This window comes from Bufo gargarizans, chromosome 1, assembly GCF_014858855.1.
Source record: "Bufo gargarizans isolate SCDJY-AF-19 chromosome 1, ASM1485885v1, whole genome shotgun sequence".
Taxonomy (NCBI): Eukaryota; Metazoa; Chordata; class Amphibia; order Anura; family Bufonidae; genus Bufo; species Bufo gargarizans.
The window spans coordinates 516,854,574-516,880,071 of NC_058080.1; the positions used below are offsets into that span (position 1 = coordinate 516,854,574).

General features: G+C 42.3%; 1 protein-coding gene across 9 annotated transcripts in view; it reads right to left on the reverse strand.

Annotated features, from left to right (window-relative positions):
- GIT2 (GIT ArfGAP 2) overlaps positions 1-25,498 on the reverse strand; it is a 131,999-nt gene that overhangs the window by 13,484 nt on the left and 93,017 nt on the right. For 5 of the 9 annotated variants that reach the window (XM_044275370.1, XM_044275362.1, XM_044275365.1 and 2 more), the window contains exons 15-18: positions 17,209-17,457; positions 14,398-14,487; positions 6,991-7,073; positions 3,402-3,590 (exon numbers count right to left, since the gene is read on the reverse strand). In XM_044275370.1, the coding sequence (XP_044131305.1) occupies positions 3,402-3,590; positions 6,991-7,073; positions 14,398-14,487; positions 17,209-17,457 (611 nt within the window). Of the gene's footprint in view, positions 1-3,401; positions 3,591-6,990; positions 7,074-14,397; positions 14,488-17,208; positions 17,458-20,920; positions 21,322-25,498 lie in introns of those variants that run through there. The other 4 variants (XM_044275367.1, XM_044275364.1, XM_044275368.1 and 1 more) reach the window with 3 other exon arrangements.

The following is a 25,498-nucleotide window of genomic DNA, read 5'->3' on the forward strand; positions in this document are numbered from 1 at the left end:
TCCTGTGTAGCACAACCATGACTGTGGACTGTGCTAAGAGCTACTACAAGCCGAGAAAGACAAACATTAGCCTTCCGAGGGCAACATAGCTGCAGAACGTACTATTTTATCTATTAATGTGGATGGCAAATTATGCTATGTGATGCATTCAGTGCACTAATAATTAGCTCTTGCCATGTGGAAATCAGTTCCAGTCACCACACAACTGCATGGAAGAGTTCCAATCATACCTAAAATGATGGAGGCTAACGGTCTAAAGATATGGAAAGCAGGCCAACATATTACATGCTGTAAACAAAAAAAAGCAAAAATAACATACTAGAAGGATCTTTTGTGATCTGGAATATACTAGAATAACATCAGTGTGTGACGATACACGCTCGTATAGTTTTCACTTGGTTGGGGCCAAGCTGCACCAACAAAACCCATGGCCAAGAAAAGGTTTTGTTTCCGCAGACTTTTTCTACTCAAGGATGGATGGAGCAGATTATACAAGACAGTAATGTATTGTAAGAGTATTTTAAAGTACTGATTGGTTCTCCTCTTTAATTCTGTTTAATACTCTGTGTAATAGTTCCCCTTGTAATTAAGTGGGTTAGAGATAGTACCCATCCCCCATTGTGCTGATAAGGCCCCATGCACACGGCCGTTGTTCACGGCCGTGTGCGGGCCGTGGAACCGCGGCCTGGATCCCTCCTGAGAGCAGGAGCGCACGGCGTCACTGGTTGCTATGACGCCGTGCGCTCCCTGCTGCCGGCACAGTACAGTAATACACTGGTATAGATCATACCAGTGTATTACTGTATTGCGGCGGCAGCAGGGAGCGCACGGCGTCATAGCAACCAGTGACGCCGTGCGCTCCTGCTCTCAGGAGGGATCCAGGCCGCGGTTCCACGGCCCGCACACGGCCGTGAAACACGGCCGTGTGCATGGGGCCTAAGACCACATTCCTGAATGATCTCAGGGACATGCGTGCTGCACACTGGCGGAGGGGCTAACCGTTTTAAACTCTGACACACATTCCCTCAGGAGACTCCATTGAAAACTTCATCCTAGGTAGGATGCAAGTATGACTTGCCCTATCTCTTCGGCCCCTTTCACACGGGCGAGTAATCCGCGCGGATGTGATGCGCGAGTTGAACGCATTGCACCCGCACTGAATACCGACCCATTCATTTCTATGGGGCTGTTCACATGAGCGGTGATTTTCACACATCACTTATGCGTTGCGTGGAAATCGCAGCATGCTCCATTTTGTGCGTTTTTCACGTAACGCAGGCCCCATAGAAATGAATGAGGTTGCGTGAAAATCGCAAGCATCCACAAGCAAGTGCGGATGCGGTGCGATTTTCACGCACGCTTGCTAGGAGACGATCAGGATGGAGACCCGATCATTATTATATAACATAACATTATATAACATAGTTATAAGGGAAAATAATAGCATTCTGAATACAAAATGCATAGTAAAATAGACCTGGAGGGGCTAAAAAAAAATAATAATAGTAATTTAACTGACCTTAGTCCACTTGATCGCTCTGCCCCGCATCTCATCTGTCTCCTTTGCTGAACAGGACCTGTGGTGACGTCACTCCGGTCATCACATGTTCCATCACATGATCTTTTACCATGGTAATGGATCATGTGATGACCGGAGTGACGTCACCACAGGTCCTGTTCCTGCAATGAATGCTCACCACAGGTCCTGTTCAGCAAAGGAGACAGAAGAGATGCCGGGCTACGCGATCAAGTGGACTAAGGCGAGTTAAATTATTAATTTTTTATTTATTTTTTTGTAACCCCTCCAGCGCTATTTTACTATGCATTGTATATTCAGAATGCTATTATTTTCCCTTATAACCATGGTAATAAGGGAAAATAATACAATCTACAGAACACCGATCCCAAGCCCGAACTTCTGTGAAGAAGTTCGGGTTTGGGTACCAAACATGCGCGATTTTTCTCACGCGAGTGCAAAACGCATTACAATGTTTTGCACTCGCGCAGAAAAATCGCGGGTGTTCCCGCAACGTACCCGCATATTTTCCCGCAACGCCCGTGTGAAAGAGGCCTTCAACACCCTTGGGTGTCAGTCATATGTTATAACGTGGTAGACAGCCATGGGATATAGCATGGTCGACGGAGTCTCCACCTCATATTACATGTTGCATATTTAGGCTAGTGATGTTTATTTACTTTTTATTATTCTGTATGCGATTTGTTTGTGTTATTGTGTATTTAATCACACTTAGTAAATATATTTATTCACTACGCCTGCGTAAGTTTATTTATTGTCAAATCTTTAGAATTCATGTTACGTTACAAATATGATGTCCTGCTTTCCATATCTTTAGACAGTTAGCTTCCAGCATTTTTAGGTATTATTGGAACTTTTCCATATTGGTGTGAACCACTACATATCCTAGGAATCTTTAAACCCTCCCTCCAGAAGTGACAGAACAGTGTCACACAGAAGACTTCCATGTTGTTCTCTGGAATCAAATCTAGAAGGTCTGCAGCTCTCTTCCACTTTTAAGTAAAATGTATGGAGGATCAAATGGATATTAAAGCTTCTCAGTTTGGTACATTTTGCTCTGTCTCTTGCTCTGCTTGCTGTATCACACTGAATCAATGTCAAGCCTCAGGTATGGAATTTGTAAATCTGACCGTAGTGTACACTGCCCTTCACTGCTACATAGCACCAATCTCCAAGAACTTAGCTTAGTTATAAATACTGAAGTCTTAAAGGGGTTGTCCGGGTTCAGAGCTGAACCCTGACATGCCCTTATTTTCACCAAGGCAGCCCCCCTTGAGGCTAGCATCTCATGCTCCAATGCGGTCCCTTGCCCTGTGCTAAATCTCGCAGGGCACGAGCTCTTTTGTTTATCATAACACACTGCCGGGCTGAGGCTTCCGCCCGGCAGTGTGTTCGGTGACGTCACCGCCTCTGATGGGTGGGCTTTAGTGCTGCCCTAGCCGTTTTACGGTACATCACCGGATCTTTAAAAAATGCCTTTGCCCTGCGCGATTTAGCGCAGGGCAAAGTAGAGCATCGGAGCATGCTCAAGTCAGGGGGGCTGCCTAGGTGAAAATGGAGGAATGTCCGGGTTCTGCTCTGAACCCGGACAACCCCTTTAAGGCTGGACAAAGCCCAGTGACTATGTTGCAATGGCGATTGAAAAATCTGCCCTGGTGACCAGTTTTGCTCCCTCCCATTAATGCATTTGAAGGCAAAGTGCTTCCGCCCCACATATGTATTTGCATGTCAGCATCAACAATGTTCATAGTAAGGTTTCCATTATTTACAGCTTAAACACATTACATTGATGTCTATATAGTACAGTATATGGCTACATTTTATGGTCCTTTCCTACATGAAGGTCCATCTAAACTCAACTTACCTGTCATGTTTGTTTTCCTGTGCTGCCCTAAGCAGCTCTTGGATGTTTTTGGTGATCTGTTCAGTCTTCCGAATTACATCCTCTGTGCTGGGCAGAGTGGAGCTTATATTTACATCAGGGTCATCTATTTCTGGAATGGAGCCTTCTCCATGCCAGGGCAGGCTTCTCTGTCTCCCTTTTCTACTTGAACTGCATAGAAAAAGGAGGCTTAGAAAATGATTACTGTATAATAATAGCATGCACTGTATTATATTCTGCTGTGCTTTAAATAATAATAATCATTTCCTCTTCATGACTATCTTTCAAAGAAAAGAAAATAAAGTGAGCAAATATTCAGGCCAGAATTATGTTCTAAATGAAGAACGATTACTTTGGACAACCGTGATTTTTAAATTACATTACTCATTTCCTGTGCACAACTGGATTAGCCACATACATGATGTTCTGAAGCTTCACAGAAGCAGCTTGTAAATGGAATTTGCAAACTTTTGTAATAGATTTACTGCTTCTACATAGACAAAAACCATCACAATGCCATAATCTGGTTCTAGATGACTAAGGGCCCTTTAACACATGCAGATGAGGCCAATTATCGGGTACAAACACTCACTCTCAATAATTGGCCTGTGTAAATGTTCCACCAATCACTCGAAAAATGAGAAAATGCAATGAAGGATGATTTATCCCCTATTCACTTTCCATATGATGTAAAGAAAATACATTTGTGTGTATGAGCCCTAAGAATGAGCGAAGCGAGCTTCGAATCCTAGATTCGAAGTCCCTTCGCTAAAAACTTCGGTTTAATGCTGTACGGAGAACAGTCACCATACAGCATTAAAATGTATGGCCTCCGACGAGGCAAAGCGAGTTATTCTGTGAATAAGTTCGGTATTTGATTTTTAAACTGAAAAAACATTTTAAAACGCAGCGCCAAACTTGTGTTCGGTTCCCCGGTACCAGTCGGAACCGAAGCAGAGTTCAGATCCAAGTTTTAAAATGGCTTTTCAGTTTAAAAATCAAATACCCAAGTTATTCACCAAAGTCTCACGACACTTCGGGGATAACTGACTTTGCTTCGTTGGAGGCCATACATTTTAATGCTGTACGGCGACGGATCTCCATACAGCATTAAACTGAAGTTTTGAGCGAAGCGACCTCGGATCTAGGATCCGAAGCTCGCTTCACTCATTCCTGGGTACGACCATATGGCACGGTTGTGTCACGGTTGAGTACGGTGCAGTGATCTCCAGTTAATCTAATGAAGACAGTTGTTCTGTATTGTTAATGGCCATCGAGCCGTGCCGTGTGGTCATACCCCAAGGCCATCGAGCGTGCCCTGTGCATAAATCACGCCACATGCATAAGCGCAATTTCTCCTTATGGACACTGCTTGTTTTGCAAGAGTGCACAGCATTATAATGCTTTATGTCTTTGCATGACCTTACATCTACATAATTATACTGACATAATGCTATTAGTATAAGCCCTTATTCACACAGTCCGTGTTCGGGCAGTGATTTCCCATCAGTGATTTTGAGCCAAAACTAGGTACGGTTCTAAACACAGAACAGGAGCAGATCTTTATACCTGGTCTCTCTGTGTAGGCTCCAACCCTGGTTTTGGCTCACAATCACTGATGGAAAACACTGAAGCGTGAATAAGGCATCCGCATCAGAGCCGCCGTTTTTGTGGATCCGATGCGGAACCCATTCACTTCAACGGGGCCGCAAAAGATGCGGACAGCACTCAGTGTGCTGTCCGCATCCGTGGCTCCGTTCCGCGGCCCCGCTAAAAAATATAACATGTCCTATTCTTGTCTGCGCTTTGCGAACAAGAATAGGCATTTATATTACTGGCGCCCGTTCCGCAAATTGCGAAAAGGCAACACGGGCGGCTCCTGTTTTTTGCGGATCCGTGGACCGCAAAAAACGGCACGGCACGGCCGTGTGCATGAGGCCTTAGGCATCACTCTTTAGTAGTAAGGTTAAGCAGAGAGACATAGCATTATAGGATCGGTATAATGCCAAGTGCTCCTGCAAAACAAGCAGTGTCCATAATGGGAAATCACGCTCACACACAGACATGCTTGTCTGAAAGAGGCCTAAGGGCTCTTTCACACGAGTGTGTGCCTTGCAGGAGTCACACTCTCTGTGAGAGAGGGATTGTGCAATCTGGATTTAGGAAGCGCAAGGGACACGCTCAATTGAAAAGAGCCCTAAACCTAAGTTACCTATAACGCCAAGTATGCTTTTGGACTGTAGCTGTAGTTCAAATTTGTCAGTAAAACTACAAAAAGTGTCAGTGCAGCCCTAGACTAAAGGGGTTACTATGCTGGTGGCAGAGTTCTTTATTGCTTCTTTTAGGCCAACATATGCTTGCACAACATGCCTGTATGCCAAACTGATGTTTAGAGTATAGTGGTCCACATTTACTAAGGGAGAATTCACATCTCTGTTACATTTTTTGTTCTTCACTCATAACGGGGGGAAAAAACCAGATCCTGTGCATCTGTTATGCAGACTTGGCATCTGTTTGAGCCAGTTTCGTCAGAGATCCCTTATTTTAGATGGAAAAAAGTGTCCTGCATGCAGTACTTTTTTTTTTTATGGATCTCTGACTGATATGGCTCAAATGGATGCAGAATGTGCAACGTACCGTTTTATTTCTTCTGACAGATCAGAAGAATGGAAAATGAAACAGAGATAGGAACTCTCCCTAATATGTGAGCGCCCTAGATTCTGGCTTAAATTGTGCCAAAAAGTTTTGTAATTTGGTCTATCTAGAGCTAGAGAAATGATCTGTGTATAGCCCAAGAGGAGGTGGCATAATTCACAACATTTTCTGCCAAAACTGTGTGCAAACGAAGGGTACTCTCACACTTGTGTTGAAGATCCGGTAGGCAGTTCCATCTCTCCGGTGTCATCCGGAAAAACGGATCCGGTATTTTTATATATTTGTTTGCATTTTTAAAGGTCTGCGCATGCACAGACCGGAAAACTAAAACCGTTTTGCCGGAACACTTTTTGTGCTGGATCCGGCATTAATGCATTTCAATGCCATGTGTTCCGGAATTTTGGACGGAGAAAATACCGCAGCATGCTGCAGTATTTTCTCTGGCCAAATACCGTAAGGGGGACTGAACTGAAGACGCCCTGATGCATCCTGAATGGAAGGCTCTCCATTCAGAATGCATTAGGATAAAACTGATCAGTTCTTTTCCGGTATTGAGCTCCTGTGACAGAACTCAATACCGGAAAACTTTAACGCTAGTGTGAAAGTACCCTAAGCCAACCAATAGTTTGTATAAAAGTTAGACAAAAGGTATCTATCCCTGCATTACATTTATCATCCGGTCTGTGCCACTGAGATAGATCTGGTGCAGGTCTAGCCTGCCTGTATAATTTACACCATCTATAGGAATAATTTAGTGAGCGCTTCCTTTTAACTACAGTATGAATCCCCATTTGGACCACTGTTTTACAGTGGCAGATTTTAAACCTAATCTCCTAACCTTTTTTAATTTAGACTGAATAAATGGCTGCAAAGTTACACATGTTAAAAATATGTAATAACTACATTTCAGACTTACCTCGTTTCCTCCAGCTCTGCATCATGAAGGGTATTATCATAGTCGCTTTCTTGTACACTGGTTTGCTTTTCTACTTTTGACCCCTGTGAGTGAGTGAGCAGATACTTCGCATAATTATAGATTTTAATAGCTGCTGAAAAATAGCTTCCCCCTATGCTCCGGATGCCTAGGCAATCAGCTGAGCAACGTTCTGCGGGATTACAATAGGCAGCACATACAAATGGCGTAACTTGTATCCATGATCACAATTACTACCTGTACAAAAGGGAGCAGTTCAAATGTTCTGTGGCTAGGATTCAAATCTGCTTTTGTGGTGTCAAAATCTCGCAACTGATGCCGGTGTTACATTTGGTACATGTTTTTGCAACATTTGGTGAGCCTTGCCGCTTTTAGAACCGAGGTAAAAAAGTAGGTCAGGATTTCAGAATTAGAACACCTTTAAGTCTCAATTTATGATGTGTAACTTTTTAAAAAGGTGGAAAAACGTCCCATTTCCACGCCAGGCTACCAATAGGTGTACTTTTACAGACATAGGCATACACCACATTGCACTTGCAGCAAATATATTATTAAAGGGGAGCCATTTGATAAATTTGGTGCAACCTTACAAAGCAAGGAAAGGCTTAAAACGGACCACAAAACCACCGCAAATTATAAATTCCCCCTAACAAAGTTTTGTAAATGTCACACACAGTAGTAGGTAATTGGAGGTAATTGTATTCCTAGAGTAAGTTATTAAAACGTGTAACGCTAGTAATGCGTCTAGGATATTTAGAACGCACCTATATTAAATAAATAAAAAAAACTTGGTTTTAATCGTCCAACTCAAGTCACTTCAAGAAGCAGAGATCTCTGCCTAAGGCCTCGTCCACATTTCTGTTTTTCACTGACGTGTGCTGTCCGCATTTTCCATGGACAGCACACGTACCCAAAAATATTGTAAATGTGTCTGTTCACATTTCAGTATTTTTTTTTACTGACCATGGGTCAGTAAAAGAAAAAAAAGAAAAATCACGGAGACATGTAGTACTTTGATCCGTGATGTGGACCAAGCACGCACATTGATATCTATGGGTCTGTAAAAATCATGCACGCAGCACGGATGGCATCTATGGTGCGTCCGTTTTTCACTGAAGACTAAACAGGAGATTCTTTTGAAATTCATTTTCAGCTGAGCAACGTCAGTGAATTACAGATGACACACAGATGGTAACATGGACCAACCACAGATCCTTCATGGACATCTTCACAGATGAAACACTAACGCTTTTTTTTCACGGACGTGTCACCGACACAGAAATGTGGACGAGGGCTAAGGTCCGTTTTAGACGGATGTGTGCGGCCCAGGAAAAACAGTCCGTGTGATGGGCACATTTCCCAGAAAGACTGAGGCTAGTCTAAAACCAAACTGACAGCATCATTTTGATTCATGACGCTCTGATCTCCTGTTTGACCATGTACAGTACAGTAGACTTGCGGTTGCGCAGGAACTCACAGCATCATAAGTCACTATAATGCTGCAAGTGCAGGTCAGACTAGCCTTGGTTGGTCACGAAAATATGGACATCGTGCAGACTGTTTTTCCGGACTGCACACACTTGTCTGAAACTGGCCTAAAGAAATGACACAGATGAAGCTATGTGGCTTTCAGTTCATTTCTTCTGAAGAGTGGAAAAGCAGCAGCTCTGGAGAGAGAATTATTGATAAATCCTGACAGGTAAAGTCGTTTTCTAGTGCGAGGGGATCATACACTGCCTCCTGTCAGCATTCTATAGCCCAACGCCAGAAGAGCTTTAAAATTATTTAACATTTTATTCTTAAATAGGTTGTCCAGGATTTTGATATTGAAAGCCATCGATATCTGATCTGCACCATGCACCCCCACAGACCAGCTGCAGTAACCAGCTCCGTCCACTAAGCTGTGTGCTTCCACCGCTACTCTGGAACAGCTGATCAGCAGGAGTGGGGGGTGTCACGGCACTGCCAGGCAATATAAAAATCCTGGACAACCCTTTTAATGATCGTAGCATCTTGAAGTTCAATACTTAGAATTAATGTTTACAGCTGGTCAAAAACATTTTTTATTGTAAAGTGGAGCACCATTTAGTAAGAGGGTTAACTTTTATACTGTAAAGTGAAAAAAAAAAAAAAAAAGCTATTTAAGAGGTTCCAACTTTTCACTTAGGCAACAGTATTTGGACATGAGCTTAGTTTAGGGTAGATTCACATGGACTTCTGCGTTTTTATTGGCATTTTTTTGCAGCATTTGTGTGGTGAAAACGTCAGCTCCTGATGTTAGCTGAAGGTATATGGGAAAATATTAAACACAAGTGGTTTGGCCACCGGTGGTTTTGTTAAGTAGGTGGGTTTTCTTTGTCTTTCTGGCTTCTTTTCAAAAATGCAGCATGCTGTAGCTCTGTGGTAAGACGCACTGTAGGAAGTCGGAAACCAGAAAGATCGCCACAAAAAAAAAAAAAAAAAAAAAATAGCAGGTGGCCCAAAAAAATGGAAGTGTTTAGGCTACGTTTACATTCTCCATTGTGTGCCAACTTTCTGCTGCAGAAAGATCGGTATTTGGCAGGAGCCCATTCATACAGATCCCATTATAGTAATTGGGGCGCCAGCAGTATACGGCTATGCTGGACATGTTGTACTTCAGTAGTCTGTTCCCCTGCCGAAACAGCCTACCGGAGTACACGTCAGAGACGTGAATGTAGCCTTATTCTGGCATTTTTAAGGGGTAGAGAAACCAGTGTCAAATTTTTTTGTGTAGGGACTTCTAGGGCTTCAACATATTCTCCAGATCTCTGGCAAATGATCCCATGATTTAAATCAGTAATAACTGAATAGCAACTGATATCTCAGGCTCTCTCTGGGAGCGCAGTCTGCGTTTCCATCAAGCTTTCCAGTAATTTTAATAGCATGAACAGCAGAATCTGCAGGGCTATTGCTTGGGGTCAGATATAAAGGAGCCCCGAAAGCGGTCATGGCCAAGTGCATGGATAGGTAACAGAAACAGCATTTTTTTTTCTAATGGAAGATATAGACTTACCATATGGGGCTTTTCTAAAAATTCTAAAATTATAACAAGGTTGACAAGAGCATCTGTTGACAACCTAGCATTAATCTACTGGTTGTTAAATTCCTGTTGATCCAGACAGCCAATGGTCATCCCTGCAATGTTCTTGAGTAACTCGCATCATGTTTCTGAACTATGAGACCACACTTCAGGTCAGCAACTTTACTGAGAAAGTCTCTCAAAATATAAGATAGGTGTGATCACTAGCTTACTTTCTTTGATGGGAACCTTCATGCAGAATAATACAAAAAGATGAAAACTGGCCATAGACATGAGGTACATGATGTCCATCATGAAGTAAAGTGCCCATACAACTTCAAATGTGGTCAGTCCAAATAACAGCTATTCTTTTAAACACACATTTTCAATGGGGAGAGGTGACTAAGCATCTGGCAGCGGACCATCACCTTCAAGAGGGATCAGGCATGTTGACAGCCCAGACAGATTTCGAGGGACAGTTAGAATAATAGTCAGGATGTGTTTAATGTTCATGGACATCTTTAGTAACATCCTTTCTTTGATCTGCTAAAAAAAGTCATGCGAAATGTTGGAATATCCAGGCATTAATCTTAACTTAAAGGAATATCATTACAACCTGATACATTTTGAGATGTTTGATGCTGGGCTGATGGTGGTGGATGACAAGGGTATTCTCACGTTGGTGATCAATGAATCCCCATGTCATGCGTCATTTTCTAAAGGCCCTGCACTAGGGATAACAGTAAAAGCTTTGTTGGGACTGTTCGTACTAACAGTTGATTGCAGTTTTATTGGACATCATGATTGAAAGTGCTTTAGAGAGTGCTTTAAACAGCCTCCAATATTCTGATGCTACTGTTCTTAAGAGAAAACTTTTATTTACACTGTTTTGAAATATGAAAGTGATGGCTGCACATTATACTGAAAACAAGCATTTTGGCGATAGATCCTTTTTAAAAGGGGTTTTCTAGGACTTCAAACATTGGCCCACCGTTCAAGAAAGGTCACAGATAGGATGAGCTCCAAATCCAGGTACAGCAAGACAAAAAGCACTCCAGCCCCTTCAGTGCACTTACCAATAGGGTCCCAGATGTTGGCGCTCTACTGATAAAACATTGATTTATTATTCTAGACAATGTGACAACGTTTCTATCTTGGAGTCTCTCTATCATTTTAATTTCTTCAGGGTCCACACAGGAGGGATAAATCTGCTGCAAAATCAGCATTTGTCGCAGACTGCTGTGGATTCCAACCTTTGCATTACAAAAGGGTGAATTCCAGTGTGATAATCTGTACAAATAATTGACATGCTGCAGATTACCTTGTGAGAACCTACCCAAATACTTGAAATAATGAAATGTACAGTACAGACCAAAAGTTTGGACACACCTTCTCATTCAAAGAGTTTTCTTTATTTTCATGACTATGCAAATTGTAAATTCACACTGAAGGCATCAAAACTATGAACACATGTGGAATTATATACATAACAAAAAAGTGTGAAACAACTGAAAATATGTCATATTCTAGGTTCTTTAAAGTAGCCACCTTTTGCTTTGATTACTGCTTTGCACACTCTTGGCATTCTCTTGATGAGCTTCAAGAGGTAGTCACCTGAAATGGTTTTCACTTCACAGGTGTGCCCTGTCAGGTTTAATAAGTGGGATTTCTTGCCTTATAAATGGGGTTGGGACCATCAGTTGCGTTGTGGAGAAGTCAGGTGGATACACAGCTGATAGTCCTACTGAATAGACTGTTAGAATTTGTATTATGGCAAGAAAAAAGCAGCTAAGTAAAGAAAAACGAGTGGCCATCATTACTTTAAGAAATGAAGGTCAGTCAGTCCGAAAAATTGGGAAAACTTTGAAAGTGTCCCCAAGTGCAGTCACAAAAACCATCAAGCGCTACAAAGAAACTGGCTCACATGCGGACCGCCCCAGGAAAGAAAGACCAAGAGTCACCTCTGCTGCGGAGGATAAGTTCATCCAAGTCACCAGCCTCAGAAATCGCAGGTTAACAGCAGCTCAGATTAGAGACCAGGTCAATGCCACACAGAGTTCTGGCAGCAGACACATCTCTAGAACAACTGTTAAGAGGAGACTGTGTGAATCAGACCTTCATGGTAGAATATCTGCTAGGAAACCACTGCTAAGGACAGGCAACAAGCAGAAGAGACTTGTTTGGGCTAAAGAACACAAGGAATGGACATTAGACCAGTGGAAATCTGTGCTTTGGTCTGATGAGTCCAAATTTGAGATCTTTGGTTCCAACCACCGTGTCTTTGTGCGACGCAGAAAAGGTGAACGGATGGACTCTACATGCCTGGTTCCCACCGTGAAGCATGGAGGAGGAGGTGTGATGGTGCTTTGCTGGTGACACTGTTGGGGATTTATTCAAAATTGAAGGCATACTGAACCAGCATGGCTACCACAGCATCTTGCAGCGGCATGCTATTCCATCCGGTTTGCGTTTAGTTGGACCATCATTTATTTTTCAACAGGACAATGACCCCAAACACACCTCCAGGCTGTGTAAGGGCTATTTGACCATGAAGGGAGAGTGATGGGGTGCTGCGCCAGATGACCTGGCCTCCACAGTCACCAGACCTGAACCCAATCAAGATGGTTTGGGGTGAGCTGGACCGCAGAGTGAAGGCAAAAGGGCCAACAAGTGCTAAGCATCTCTGGGAACTCCTTCAAGACTGTTAGTAAGACCATTTCAGGTGAGTACCTCTTGAAGCTCATCAAGAGAATGCCAAGAGTGTGCAAAGCAGTAATCAAAGCAAAAGGTGGCTACTTTGAAGAACCTAGAATATGACATATTTTTAGTTGTTTCACACTTTTTTGTTATGTATATAATTCCACATGTGTTAATTCATAGTTTTGATGCCTTCAGTGTGAATCTACAATTTTCATAGTCATGAAAATAAAGAAAACTCTTTGAATGAGAAGGTGTGTCCAAACTTTTGGTCTGTACTGTATTAACAAATAGTAATTGGGAAGATGTGGTTTTAAAACATTAAGGGAGATTTATCAAAACTAGTGCAAGGCAAAAGTGGAGTGGTTGTCTACATCAATCATCCCACCTTTCACTTTTCAGAGACCCTTCGGCAAACATGGGCAATTGTTCTACTTTTCCATTGCACCACTATATTTTCAGGCATATCTAAAAAGAGTGGATCCCCCGATGGAGATCAATTTCTACCTTGTACTAAAGTGAAAAAAAAACTGCAATTCAAGATTGTGATTAAAGCAAATCTGTCAGCTCCGAAACACTCCCCAAACTAGAGTACGTGGTGTATAATGTAGGTGGCTCTGAGTCAAATTATGTTTGTCTTCATACTCACGAATTCCAAAGCTGTGCTCCAACAAACCAGAAGTAAAATGCATTGAGAGGATTTTTCTATGAGTCCTCTCAATTATGTTCGTGAGCTCAGGAGTCCTCTCAATGCACTTTACTTCCGGTTTGTTGGAGCACAGCGTTGGAACGCAAGTTAGAATGAAGATTAAAAAAATTACATAATTGAACTCAGCACCACTTACACTATACACGGCTTAGTCTACTTTCACACTCGCGTTTTGGCTTTCCGTTTCTAAGATCCATTCAGGGCTCTCACAAGCGGTCTGAAACTGATCAGTTTGCATTCTAATGCATTCTGAATGGAAAAGGATCCGCTCAGAATGCATCAGTTCAGTCTCCATTCTGCTTTGGAGATGGACACCAAAACACTGCTTGCAGCGTCTGATGAAACTGAGCCAAACGGATACGTCCTGGCACACAATGTAAGTCAATGGGGACGGATCCATTTTCACTGACACAATCTGGCACAATAGAAAACGGATCAGTCCTCCATTGACTTTTAATGGGGTGCAAGATGGATCCGTCTTGGCTATGTTAAAGATAATACAAACGCATCAGTTCAGAATGGATGCTTTATCTAAACGGATCCGTCCATGACAGATCAGCACAAAACCCGAGTGTGAACGTAGCCTTACTCTAGTTTGGGGGTGTTTCGGAGCGGACAGACTCCCTTAATACAGGATATCTGAAGGAGGCCTTGCAGCCACAGCTACAATTAAAATATTAAACAGTGTACATAAGTTAAATCTTGCAAGTGAATGGATGCACAACCTTGTGGTGCGAGGATTAATTATACAGAGCATCGTGCCAGTAGCATTACATGGTTGTGAACTGTACATGGGTAGAGGTGAATGAGGTTACAATGAGGCATTGTTGCTTCATGCAGAGAAAGGGCTGTTAGCAAAAAATGGCAAAGGGAGAGAGATGTGGAGCTCTCATGGAGAAAGTAAGGTCTCCACTGAGCAGTGCTAACATAGAAGGTACTTAACCCTTCGTGTGCTTTCATCTCTTGACCAGGAAAGCGTGGAGGGGAAGGAAGGCAGGGATGAAGAGGAGGTCACATATGCACTCCTCCCGATCTGAAGGGAAAAAGAGAAACACTCGAGATACCCAAAATTAATAATAAAAGGAGTAATCAAAATAAATGGGAGAGTGTGTGTGTGTGTGTGTGTGTGTGTGTGTGTGTGTATATATATGTTAGTACTGTGAAAAAGTAAAGAGGTTTTGTTCCATCAATTAACAAAATGCAAAGTAAATGAATAAAAGAGAAATCTAAATCAAATCGATATTTGGTGTGACCACCATTTGCCTTCAAAGCAGCATAAATTCTTCCAGGTCCACATGCACAGTTTTTGAAGAAACTCTGCAGGGAGATTGTTCTAAACATCTTGGAGAACTAACTTCAGATCTTCTGTGGATGTAGGCTTGTTTAAATCCTTCTGTTTCTACATGTAATCCCTGACAGACTTGATGTGGAGATCAGGGCTATGTAGAGAGTCATGTCACTTCCGGGACTCCTTGTTCTTCCTTATGATGAAGATAATTAATGGCATTGGGTATGTGTTTGGGGTGGTTGTCCTGCTGCAGAAAAAAATTCGAGCTAGTAAGACGTCTCCCTGATGGTATTGCATGATGGATAAGTATCTTCCTGTATTTCTCAGCATTGAGGACACCAAATTCTCAACTCCATTTGCTGAAATGCGTCCCCAAACATGCAACAGGCTTCATTGTTGGCTGCAGACACTAATTATTGCACAGCTCTCCAAACCTTTGATGAACAAAGTGCCTTCTGTTTCAGCCAAAGATTTAAAATTTTTAGTCACTTGGCCTTGTTTTCACGTCGAAAGTATGGCTTTTTGGCTGCAATTCTTCCATAAAGACCACTTTTGGTCAGACGTTTCCGAACAGTAGATGGGTTTACCTGGATCACACTGGTTTCTTGCCAGTTCTGAGCTGATGGCACTGCTGGACATCATCTTCCGATTTCGAAGAAAACTAAGCATGATGTGTCTTATCTGCTGCACTGAGTTTCCTTGACAGACCACTGCATGTACAGTCCTCAACGTGGTCAGGATTAAAGAGGTTTTCCGTGATTTTACCACTGATGACCTATTCTCAGGATAGTTCAACAGTATCTGATTAGTGGGGGTCCAACACCCGGGACCCCCGCCAATCAGTTGTTGGCAAAAGCAATGTGACTCCAGTCATCGCCGCAGCCTTCTCCGTGCTTACTAAGCACAGCGTCGTACATTGTATAGCAGCTGTGCTTAGTATCGCGCTCAGCTCCATTCACTTCAATGGGGCTGAGCTGCGATACCAAGCACAGCAGCTATAAAATATGTGGCACTGTTCTTGGTAAGCACAGAGAAGGCTCCAGCGCTCACAGGAGCATCGGTGGCTTCTTAAATAGCGGATTGGCGGGGGAAAAACCCTTTTAACGGTGTCCTCAATTCTGAGAAATACAGGCAGATACTTATTCATCATGCAATACCATCAGGGAGGAGTCAGCTTCGCTCCAAATTTATTATGCAGCATGACAATGCCAAGCATACAGTCAATGTCATATCTTTAGCATAAAGAAGAACAAGGAGTCCTGTAAGTGATGATATGGCCTCCACAGAAGGCTGATCTCATTATCATCACTCTGTCTAGGATTACCTAAAGAGACAGAAGGATCTGAGCAAGTCTACAGCCACAGAAGATCTGTGGTAAGTTCTCCAACTACCCTGCAGATTTCCTTCAAAAACTGTGCTGATTTCAAGGCTAAGGATTTTTCTCTTTTGTCCATGCACTTTAACTGATAAGAACTTATTTCTGAAAGTATTCTTACTTTGCAGCATTTTTTTTTCCACATTGGTCTAAAACTTTTGCACAGTACTGTATATCTATAAAACTCACAAGCAGTGTGACTGCACCTATTATGTGATTAAAACACTTCTGGAATTTGGCATTAAAACATTTGCACCGCTTTGCATATGCAGCTTGCATGTATTACAAGACATAGCAACCTGCTCTATGCCATTCAGTGTCTGTTACCTACAGATGGACTCTGATGGCTAGTCTCCAGCTCCCCTCCTGAATGCTCATTTAAGCTCAATTCTGATCAAAACTGAATGATTTGAGCTGCATTCAGTTTAGATGAGGGCTGATGCCTATACACCATGTTGGCTGCAAGAAGCATTGCACAAAAAAATAATAAAAAATGATAGCCCCTAATGTATTATTGGGTATACTTCTCTTATCGGAATCTCTGTGGTGAACCAATAATAGAGTAAGCCATGGGGGGAATCAAACTCCCACAGCTTTGTTATCGGTCATTTAGTAGATATCCAGGCTAGACTAGACATCTTGCTGAAAATGGTCTGAGAGGGAGGAACATAATTTCCAGTTGCAGCCGTCTTCTACCATCAAATGGCTTCTTTTCCAGAAGTGGAGGCATATTAAAGAATTGCTCTACCTGCAATTTCCTAATATACAAGTTCAAAAGAGATATCTTTGCCAGTTTAAGTTCCCTTCTAAAGTTCACTTTTTGCAGTACTGCAAATAAAATGTGTTCACTCATTTCAAGTGTAAAAAGGAAGATTGTAATGTTGCTAAGGTTGAAGATAATTCGAGGTACATGATGTCCATGAGTGTTATACGCAGCAGTATCTACATCTGTAGCTTACCTGCATTACTTTATCATTCTTTAATAAAGAGCATAAAAGTAAAAAAAAATACATATATAGAGACATGTACAAGGGCATTTACACAGAAAGGAAAGGCATGCAGAGAGCAAGAGAAGCACTGAATTTACTTACATGGGGTGGGAAAGGCTGTAGTCTTTTAATACCTTCTTCTGGGTAAGTAACTTCTCCCATAGGGAGGTAGGGCTTCTGGGCAGATCCCGTCTCATACATAGACATAGGCCTGCTACCTCGTCCTGAAGGGCGCCTCTTTAATGAAGGTGGGTTGGCGAGGTCTGTGTATTCTGACCCAGTTGGGACCTGATACAGGTTAGTTGTGGCCTGTCTCCTGAGGTTGGTATTCTCACATTGCAGTGTTTGGAGCTGAAAGAAAGTTTGTAGTGGGACTTTGCTTTGAAATTTTGTTGCAGGGAAAGTAGGGTGACAAACAATCAGCTCTTGTACAGTAGATGACATGTGCACAGTACTAGTAACCAAACAGGGCTGTACTTCTCTACACTAACTTCTCATGTTCAACAGCGTTGAAGGGTAGACCACTGAGGTAGAGGATTGTTAGGGGAGTACAAAATTCCACGTTCAAATTCGCTCATCTAACTGACCTGGGAAGTGAAACTATTTACTTATATAGTGCCAACCTATACTGCAGTGCTGTACAGAAGAGACTGCCATCCCTCACACTGGCGAGTACCCTATTGATGTAGAATTATCCAAAGCTACATCCTCAGTCTTTTACGAACCTTATTTCCAAGTCTGCCAAGCAAGCAAAGCATATTTAATGAATGCAAAAGATATACATGGTGCTACATGAAATATTGCTGAAGCCACCTAGAATCTTGGCAATACAACTACAGCTGAGCATTTGACTTTGTATGAAATGCGAGGACAACATGGCGTAGAAATGCAAAGCAACAAAAGATGGTGCAAATGGAAAGGACGGTTTAACTGCAATTCAGGCATAAATCTTTCAAATATGTTTATTAAAATGTATACAGTTTGTACATAAAAAAAAAAGTTGTAATTTTCTACCGAAATATACTTTTAAGATTAAGTTCACATAAGTCAAGGAAAAATGACCACCAAAATGCCTGTACTGTCTGATAGTAGTAAAGTTTTACAAAGTAGTTCCACTTATTTTCACTCTCACATGCCTAACAAACAATGCTCTTCTATACCATCATTGGTAACTTCCTCCTGTAGAATTTCAGAACACCAAGAGTGGTCTCAGACTAGCGTGAAACACTCAGTGAACATGCTCGTCTGAAACTACCCTTACAGATTCAGGGCTGTAAACTAGTAAAAAACAAGAGCTCCAAAGTAGAGTCCTCTTTAAGGTTAAAGGGGTATTCCCACATGGGACATTTATGGCAGATTGATAGGATATGCCATAAATGTTGACAGGTGCAGGTCCCACACCTCTGCTAGTGCTTGGCACCACAAGTCCCATAGTGGTGAATGGAAGGTGCTTGTGCATGCGCCACTTTCTCTTCATTCACTTGGGGGCTTCATTCTGGAGATAGAGGTGGGAGTCTGTGGGACTGGCACCCATTGAGGCACATTCTATAGATACATACAGATGTGAATACCCCTTTAAAGCAATCTCCTTTTACAGGTCAACATATGTTCTCTTGAAGCCAATGGTGCGCCAGCATACTTATTGTAGGATTTTTTTCATTAGTACATGCATGAAACTTTGTAAAGCGAGTTATTATAGGAAAGAGGCAGCTTCCCCAATTTCAGCAGCCCGTCGCTCCCTTTAATCTGCTGTATGTAAACAATCAAAAAGCTCCTTAGTAATTTAATGAATAGCAGACAAGGAGCGGAAGAGGACAGAGTGGGTTTGCAGCTGCAGCTTCTCTTAGGCCTCTTGTACACGGGTGAGATTTCCGCGCGGGGGCAATGCGCGAGTTGAACGCATTGCACCCGCCCTGAATCCGGACCCATTATTTTCTATGGGGCTGTGCACATGAGCGGTGATTTACACGCATCACTTGTGCGTTGCGTGAAAATCACAGCATGCTCTACTTTTGTGCGTTTTTCACGCAACGCAGGCCCCATAAAAGTGAATGGGGCTGCGTGAAAATCGCAATCTATATAATAAATATATATATATATATATATATATATATATATAAAAAATTTTAACTCTCCTTAATCCACTTGTTCGTGCAGCCCGGCTTCTCTTCTTTCTTCAGGACCTGGGTAAAGGACCTTTGATGACATCACTGTGCTCATCCCACGGTCCATCACATGATCTATCACCGAGGTGATGGATCATGTGATGAGCGCAGTGACGTCACCACAGTTCCTTTTCCTGTGCAAAGCAAAGATGAAGACCCATCCAGCCCTATTGTACTATGCATTCTGTATTAAGAATGCTATTATTTTCCCTTATAACCATGTTATAAGGGAAAATAATTACATCTACACAACCTTGAACCCAAACCTGAACTTCAGTGAAGAAGTTCGGGTCTGGGTATCACATTCAGTTTATCACGCGCGTGCAAAACGCATTGCACCTGCGTGATGAACACTGAACAACGGAACGCAATCGCAGTCAAAACTGACTGAAATTGTGTACCTACTCACGCGGGTTTGCCGCAATGCACCCGGGACGCATCCGGCCCAAATCCTTGACGCCCGTGTGAAAGAGGCCTTAGGTGTTTTTGTGAAACTGCATGCTGTGAGAGGAAGAAGGGAGCAAGCGTGGAGAAACATCCGCCTAGCTCAGGATGCTGTGCACAGTACTATGGGATTTGGACAAACATCCCACAAGAAGGAGCCTAATCACATGTAACAAGATGAAAAAGAATGCAAACATCCACAGGCTACAGTATGTCTACAATGTTTGGTGTATGCGCTGGGAAGGCGTCCAGTAAATAAACTGTATACCAATGTGTGTGTAACTTTTCTCCAACAGAAACCTATGCAGAATGCATGCCACTGGCTGTGAATGCAGGCATATTCCCGCGGGAGATGTGAACATAGCCTTAGTTTAGAAGTTGCTGTCTGTGCTGAATCTGATGCACATCTAGAGTTGTGTAAGCAGGGATTGCAGGTTTGCTTTTGTGACAATTGGTGGGCTTTAAGCAGCAAATCGATAACAAAGGCCAGCAGGTAGAAACACTAAGAATCTTGCATTAACATGTATAGCAGGTTGTCATTGGCAAGTATAATGCAAGCCATTCGTGTACACATTTTTACAAGCACAAATGGTTGATGCTGAATTGTATGTAAGGCTACTTTCACACTAGCGTTCGGGCGGATCCGTTCAGAACGGATCCGTCTGCATTATTTTTAGCATAGAACAGCTAAGTGTGAAAATAGCCTCGTACGGATCCGTCCAGACTTTCAATGTAAAGTCAATGGGGGACGGATCCGCTTGAAGATTGAGCCACATTGTGGCATCTTCAAACGGATCCGTCCCCATTGACTTACATTGAAAGTCTGGACGGATCCGCACGGATCCGCACGGCCAGGCGGACACCCCAACGCTGCAAGCAGCGTTCAGCTGTCCGCCTGTCCGTGCGGAGGCGAGCGGAGCGGAGGCTGAACGCCGCCAGACTGATGCAGTCTGAGCGGATCCGCTCCATTCAGACTGCATCAGGGCTGGACGGCTGCGTTCGGGTCCGCTCGTGAGCTCCTTCAAACGGAGCTCACGAGCGGACCAGCGAACGCTAGTGTGAAAGCAGCCTAAGAAAATTACAAAGGCCAACGTAACCAACATAAGTCATCAACGAATGTCTTGTAGGGTATCCAGTGACTGTATGAAAATATAAGTATGAAAAATTAGCCAAGGTTGTCCACTTGTGCTTTTCAATGCTGAGTCATCAAAAATCTTTCCAGGTTAAAAAAAAAAAAAGGAAGGGTTAAGCTTTATAAGCAATTGAAAACAGTCATGTCACTCATGCAAATGGCGAACGGAGTAAAAAAAAAAAAAAAATAAAAATGCAAATGTGCAAATTACAAAGTGTTAATTTTCTCTCCTTTTTTTGTTTAGTGACAATAGGACTACATTAGTTGCTTTGGCATTTCTTCTTCCATCTCAATAAAACTGTAAAAACTGATGGCACTAACTCCAGGCTCTATACATTCCTTTGTGAGGGATCAGTCTTATTTTTCCCCAAACGGAACCACCATTTAATAATTAGATAAGACTCATCCATTGCAGATTATTCTGGCAGCAGGAATAGCGCCTCATCTTCTTCACTTAGTCTCTTTTGCCAGTAACTGTGAAAGATTAGATACAGATCATGCTACCAGTACATCTACGGAGGAGTATGGCTGAACATTCTCATACAAATCACAGTCAAACGCGTTCTAGTGCTTTCCTGCTAATGTTCTATGAAGGTCCATTAATAGATCGTTAAATTACCTTTTAGTAGATCTGTCAGGTCTCCTATGCTTATCTATCTTATGGTAGCATAGGCTAGAGCAGGGGTGCACAATCTTTTCTGGTTGGGGGCCACATTGTCAGCCTGAACCAATTCCAAGGGCTGAAAATAAAACTTAAAAGGGGTGTTACCAGCTGAAATACTGTATTTATGGCATATTAAACATACAGTATATGTCATAAATGTCTAGTTACACTTCTAGTACGCCCATGTAATGGGGGAAAACATAAAAGATACATGTGAGCAGCCACATGACAGACAGACATGTCTGTTACCTGATGTTTGGGGCCGCACAGTATGGTATTGAGGGATGCATGTGGCCCCCAGGCCGTAAGTTGTGCACCCCTGAGCTAGAGGGAAAGATACTGTGCTTAAGAATACAGTTTTCTATCATGATTCAGTATTTTCAAGAAAAAGCTTGTTTTAATGCTGCAAGGATTCAAGTCTAGCTTCCCCACCCACATGGAGCAAATGACAATATTCCCTATTGATTTGTTTTCTGTATGAGTTCTGGTAGTATGTAAAAGGAGTGTATCACCCAGATTTTGTTTTCTAGTTTTAGAACCAATTGAAGTCAATGGGGCTAAATAGTGTCCTTAAAAAAATAGGACATGTCCTATGCTTGGCTGTTTTCACAGCTAGATGTACCCCATTGACATTATTAGGATTGTTTCTAACTGCTGACAGGAGTGCACCCATATAACAGCAGTTACAAATGGGGGCTAAAAGAAATGAATAAAAATTATCTCATCCACTTGCACGAGTAGAGGCAGTCGGTCCTCTCTTGATGCTGAAGAACCTGCAATCATGCTGGGAGAGCATGGTCACATCATACTGGCAGCACTGTGCAAGTGGATGAGGCGAGTAATTTTTATTTTTTTTTGCCATAAAAAAAATGCTAATTATCACTGCTGAGGGGCACTATGGGGTACATTATCTATACTGCAGGTTGGGATATAAATAAAAAATATAAAAAATAAAATGAAAATAAAAAAACTTTAAAAAATATATAAAAAATCGGCCATTTTTAACAGCCAGAAAATAGATGCAAGAATGGCTGAAAAATGGGCACGAAAGACTGAAACGGTCAGTTTTCACGGCCATTTCTTGTGTGTGTTTTGTGCATGTGGCCTAAGTGTTTGATCACTGGGGGTGGTGCGCATGCACTTCTATGGGACTGCTGCGAGCACTGTTCTCGGCAGGCCCCATAAAAGTGAAAGAAGCGGTCGACGTGCATGTGCAATATCACTCAATTCTCACCAGGCAGTTTAGTTGCACTTGTGGACCCTGGTTCTCGTGTTTGCTGGGGGCACCAGAGGTGGGTGATCAAACATTTATTCCCTATCCACTGAGCAGGGGATGTGTTATTATTGGCACAATCCCTCTAAAACTAATCATTAAAACATTTTTCTAATTTGTTTGTTTTCTCATGGTAGGTTTTTTTTTTTTTTTCTGTCTGCTTTCAGGACATGATCATGGGGGCAGCCATCTTGCCTGACTTGCTGCTCCGCTTTCCTTAACAGCATTCAGAGATTTTGTGACAAGGACACAGGAACCTGTATTCTGGAGATGGCTCATTGACCTCTAGTTTTTTTTTGCATATGCCCTCTGACCTGTAGGGATTGCGAGGTTGTGTGCATCATGTATATGAACAGTGTTATCTTGGGATAGAGATTATATATATATATATATATATAGATAGATAGATATAGATATAGATATATATATACAGACCAAAAGTTTGGACACACCTTCTCATTCAAAGAGTTTTCTTTATTTTCATGACTATGAAAATTGTAGATTCACACTGAAGGCATCAAAACTATGAATTAACACATGTGGAATTATATACATAACAAAAAAGCGTGAAACAACTAAAAATATGTCATATTCAAGGTTCTTCAAAGTAGCCACCTTTTGCTTTGATTACTGCTTTGCACACTCTTGGCATTCTCTTGATGAGCTTCAAGAGGTAGTCACCTGAAATGGTTTTCACTTCACAGGTGTGCCCTGTCAGGTTTAATAAGTGGGATTTCTTGCCTTATAAATGGGGTTGGGACCATCAGTTGCGTTGAGGAGAAGTCAGGTGGATACACAGCTGATAGTCCTACTGAATAGACTGTTAGAATTTGTATTATAGAAAGAAAAAAGCAGCTAAGTAAAGAAAAACGAGTGGCCATCATTACTTTAAGAAATGAAGGTCAGTCAGTATGAAAAATTGGGAAAACTTTGAAAGTGTCCCCAAGTGCAGTCACAAAAACCATCAAGCGATACAAAGAAACTGGCTCACATGCGGACCACCCCAGGAAAGGAAGACCAAGAGTCACCTCTGCTGCGGAGGATAAGTTCATCTGAGTCACCAACCTCAGAAATCGCAGGTTAACAGCAGCTCAGATTAGAGACCAGGTCAATGCCACACAGAGTTCTAGCAGCAGACACATCTCTAGAACAACTGTTAAGAGGAGACTGTGTGAATCAGGTCTTCATGATAGAATATCCGCTAGGAAACCACTGCTAAGGACAGGCAACAAGCAGAAGAGACTTGTTTGGGCTAAAGAACACAAGGAATGGACATTAGACCAGTGGAAATCTGTGCTTTGGTCTGATGAGTGCAAATTTGAGATCTTTGGTTCCAACCACCGAGTCTTTGTGCGACGCAGAAAAGGTGAACGGATGGACTCTACATGCCTGGTTCCCACGTGAAGCATAGAGGAGGTGGTGTGATGGTGTGGGGGTGCTTTGCTGGTGACACTGTTGGGGATTTATTCAAAATTGAAGGCTTACTGAACCAGCATGGCTACCACAGCATCTTGCAGCGGCATGCTATTCCATCCGGTTTGCGTTTAGTTGGACCATCATTTATTTTTCGACAGGACAATGACCCCAAACACACCTCCAGGCTGTGTAAGGGCTATTTGACCATGAAGGAGAGTGATGGGGTGCTGCGCCAGATGACCTGGCCTCCACAGTCACCGGACCTGAACCCAATCGAGATGGTTTGGGGTGAGCTGGACCGCAGAGTGAAGGCAAAAGGGCCAACAAGTGCTAAGCATCTCTAGGAACTCCTTCAAGACTGTTGGAAGACCATTTCAGGTGACTACCTCTTGAAGCTCATCGAGAGAATGCCAAAAGTGTGCAAAGCAGTAATCAAAGCAAAAGGTGGCTACTTTAACCACTTCAGCCCCGCTAGGTGAAACCCCCTTCATGACCAGAGCACTTTTTACACTTCGGCACTACACTACTTTCACCGTTTATCGCTCGGTCATGCAACTTACCACCCAAATGAATTTTACCTCCTTTTCTTCTCACTAATGGAGCTTTCATTTGGTGGTATTTCATTGCTGCTGGCATTTTTACTTTTTTTTGTTATTAATCAAAATGTAACGATTTTTTTGCAAAAAAATGACATTTTTCACTTTCAGCTGTAAAATTTTGCAAAAAAAACGACATCCATATATAAATTTTTCGCCAAATTTATTGTTCTACATGTCTTTGATAAAAAAAAAAATGTTTGGGCAAAAAAAAAAATGGTTTGGGTAAAAGTTATAGCATTTACAAACTATGGTACAAAAATGTGAATTTCCGCTTTTTGAAACAGCTCTGACTTTCTGAGCACCTGTCATGTTTCCTGAGGTTCTACAATGCCCAAACAGTAGAAAAACCCCACAAATGACCCCATTTCGGAAAGTAGACACCCTAAGGTATTCGCTGATGGGCATAGTGAGTTCATAGAACTTTTTATTTTTTGTCACAAGTTAGCGGAAAATGATGATGATTTTATTTTTTTTATTTTTTCTTACAAAGTCTCATATTCCACTAACTTGCGACAAAAAATAAAAAATTCTAGGAACTCTCCATGCCCCTCACGGAATACCTTGGGGTGTCTTCTTTCCAAAATGGGGTCACTTGTGGGGTAGTTATACTGCCCTGGCAATTTAGGGGCCCAAATGTGTGAGAAGAACTTTGCAATCAAAATGTGTAAAAAATGACCGGTGAAATCCGAAAGGTGCCCC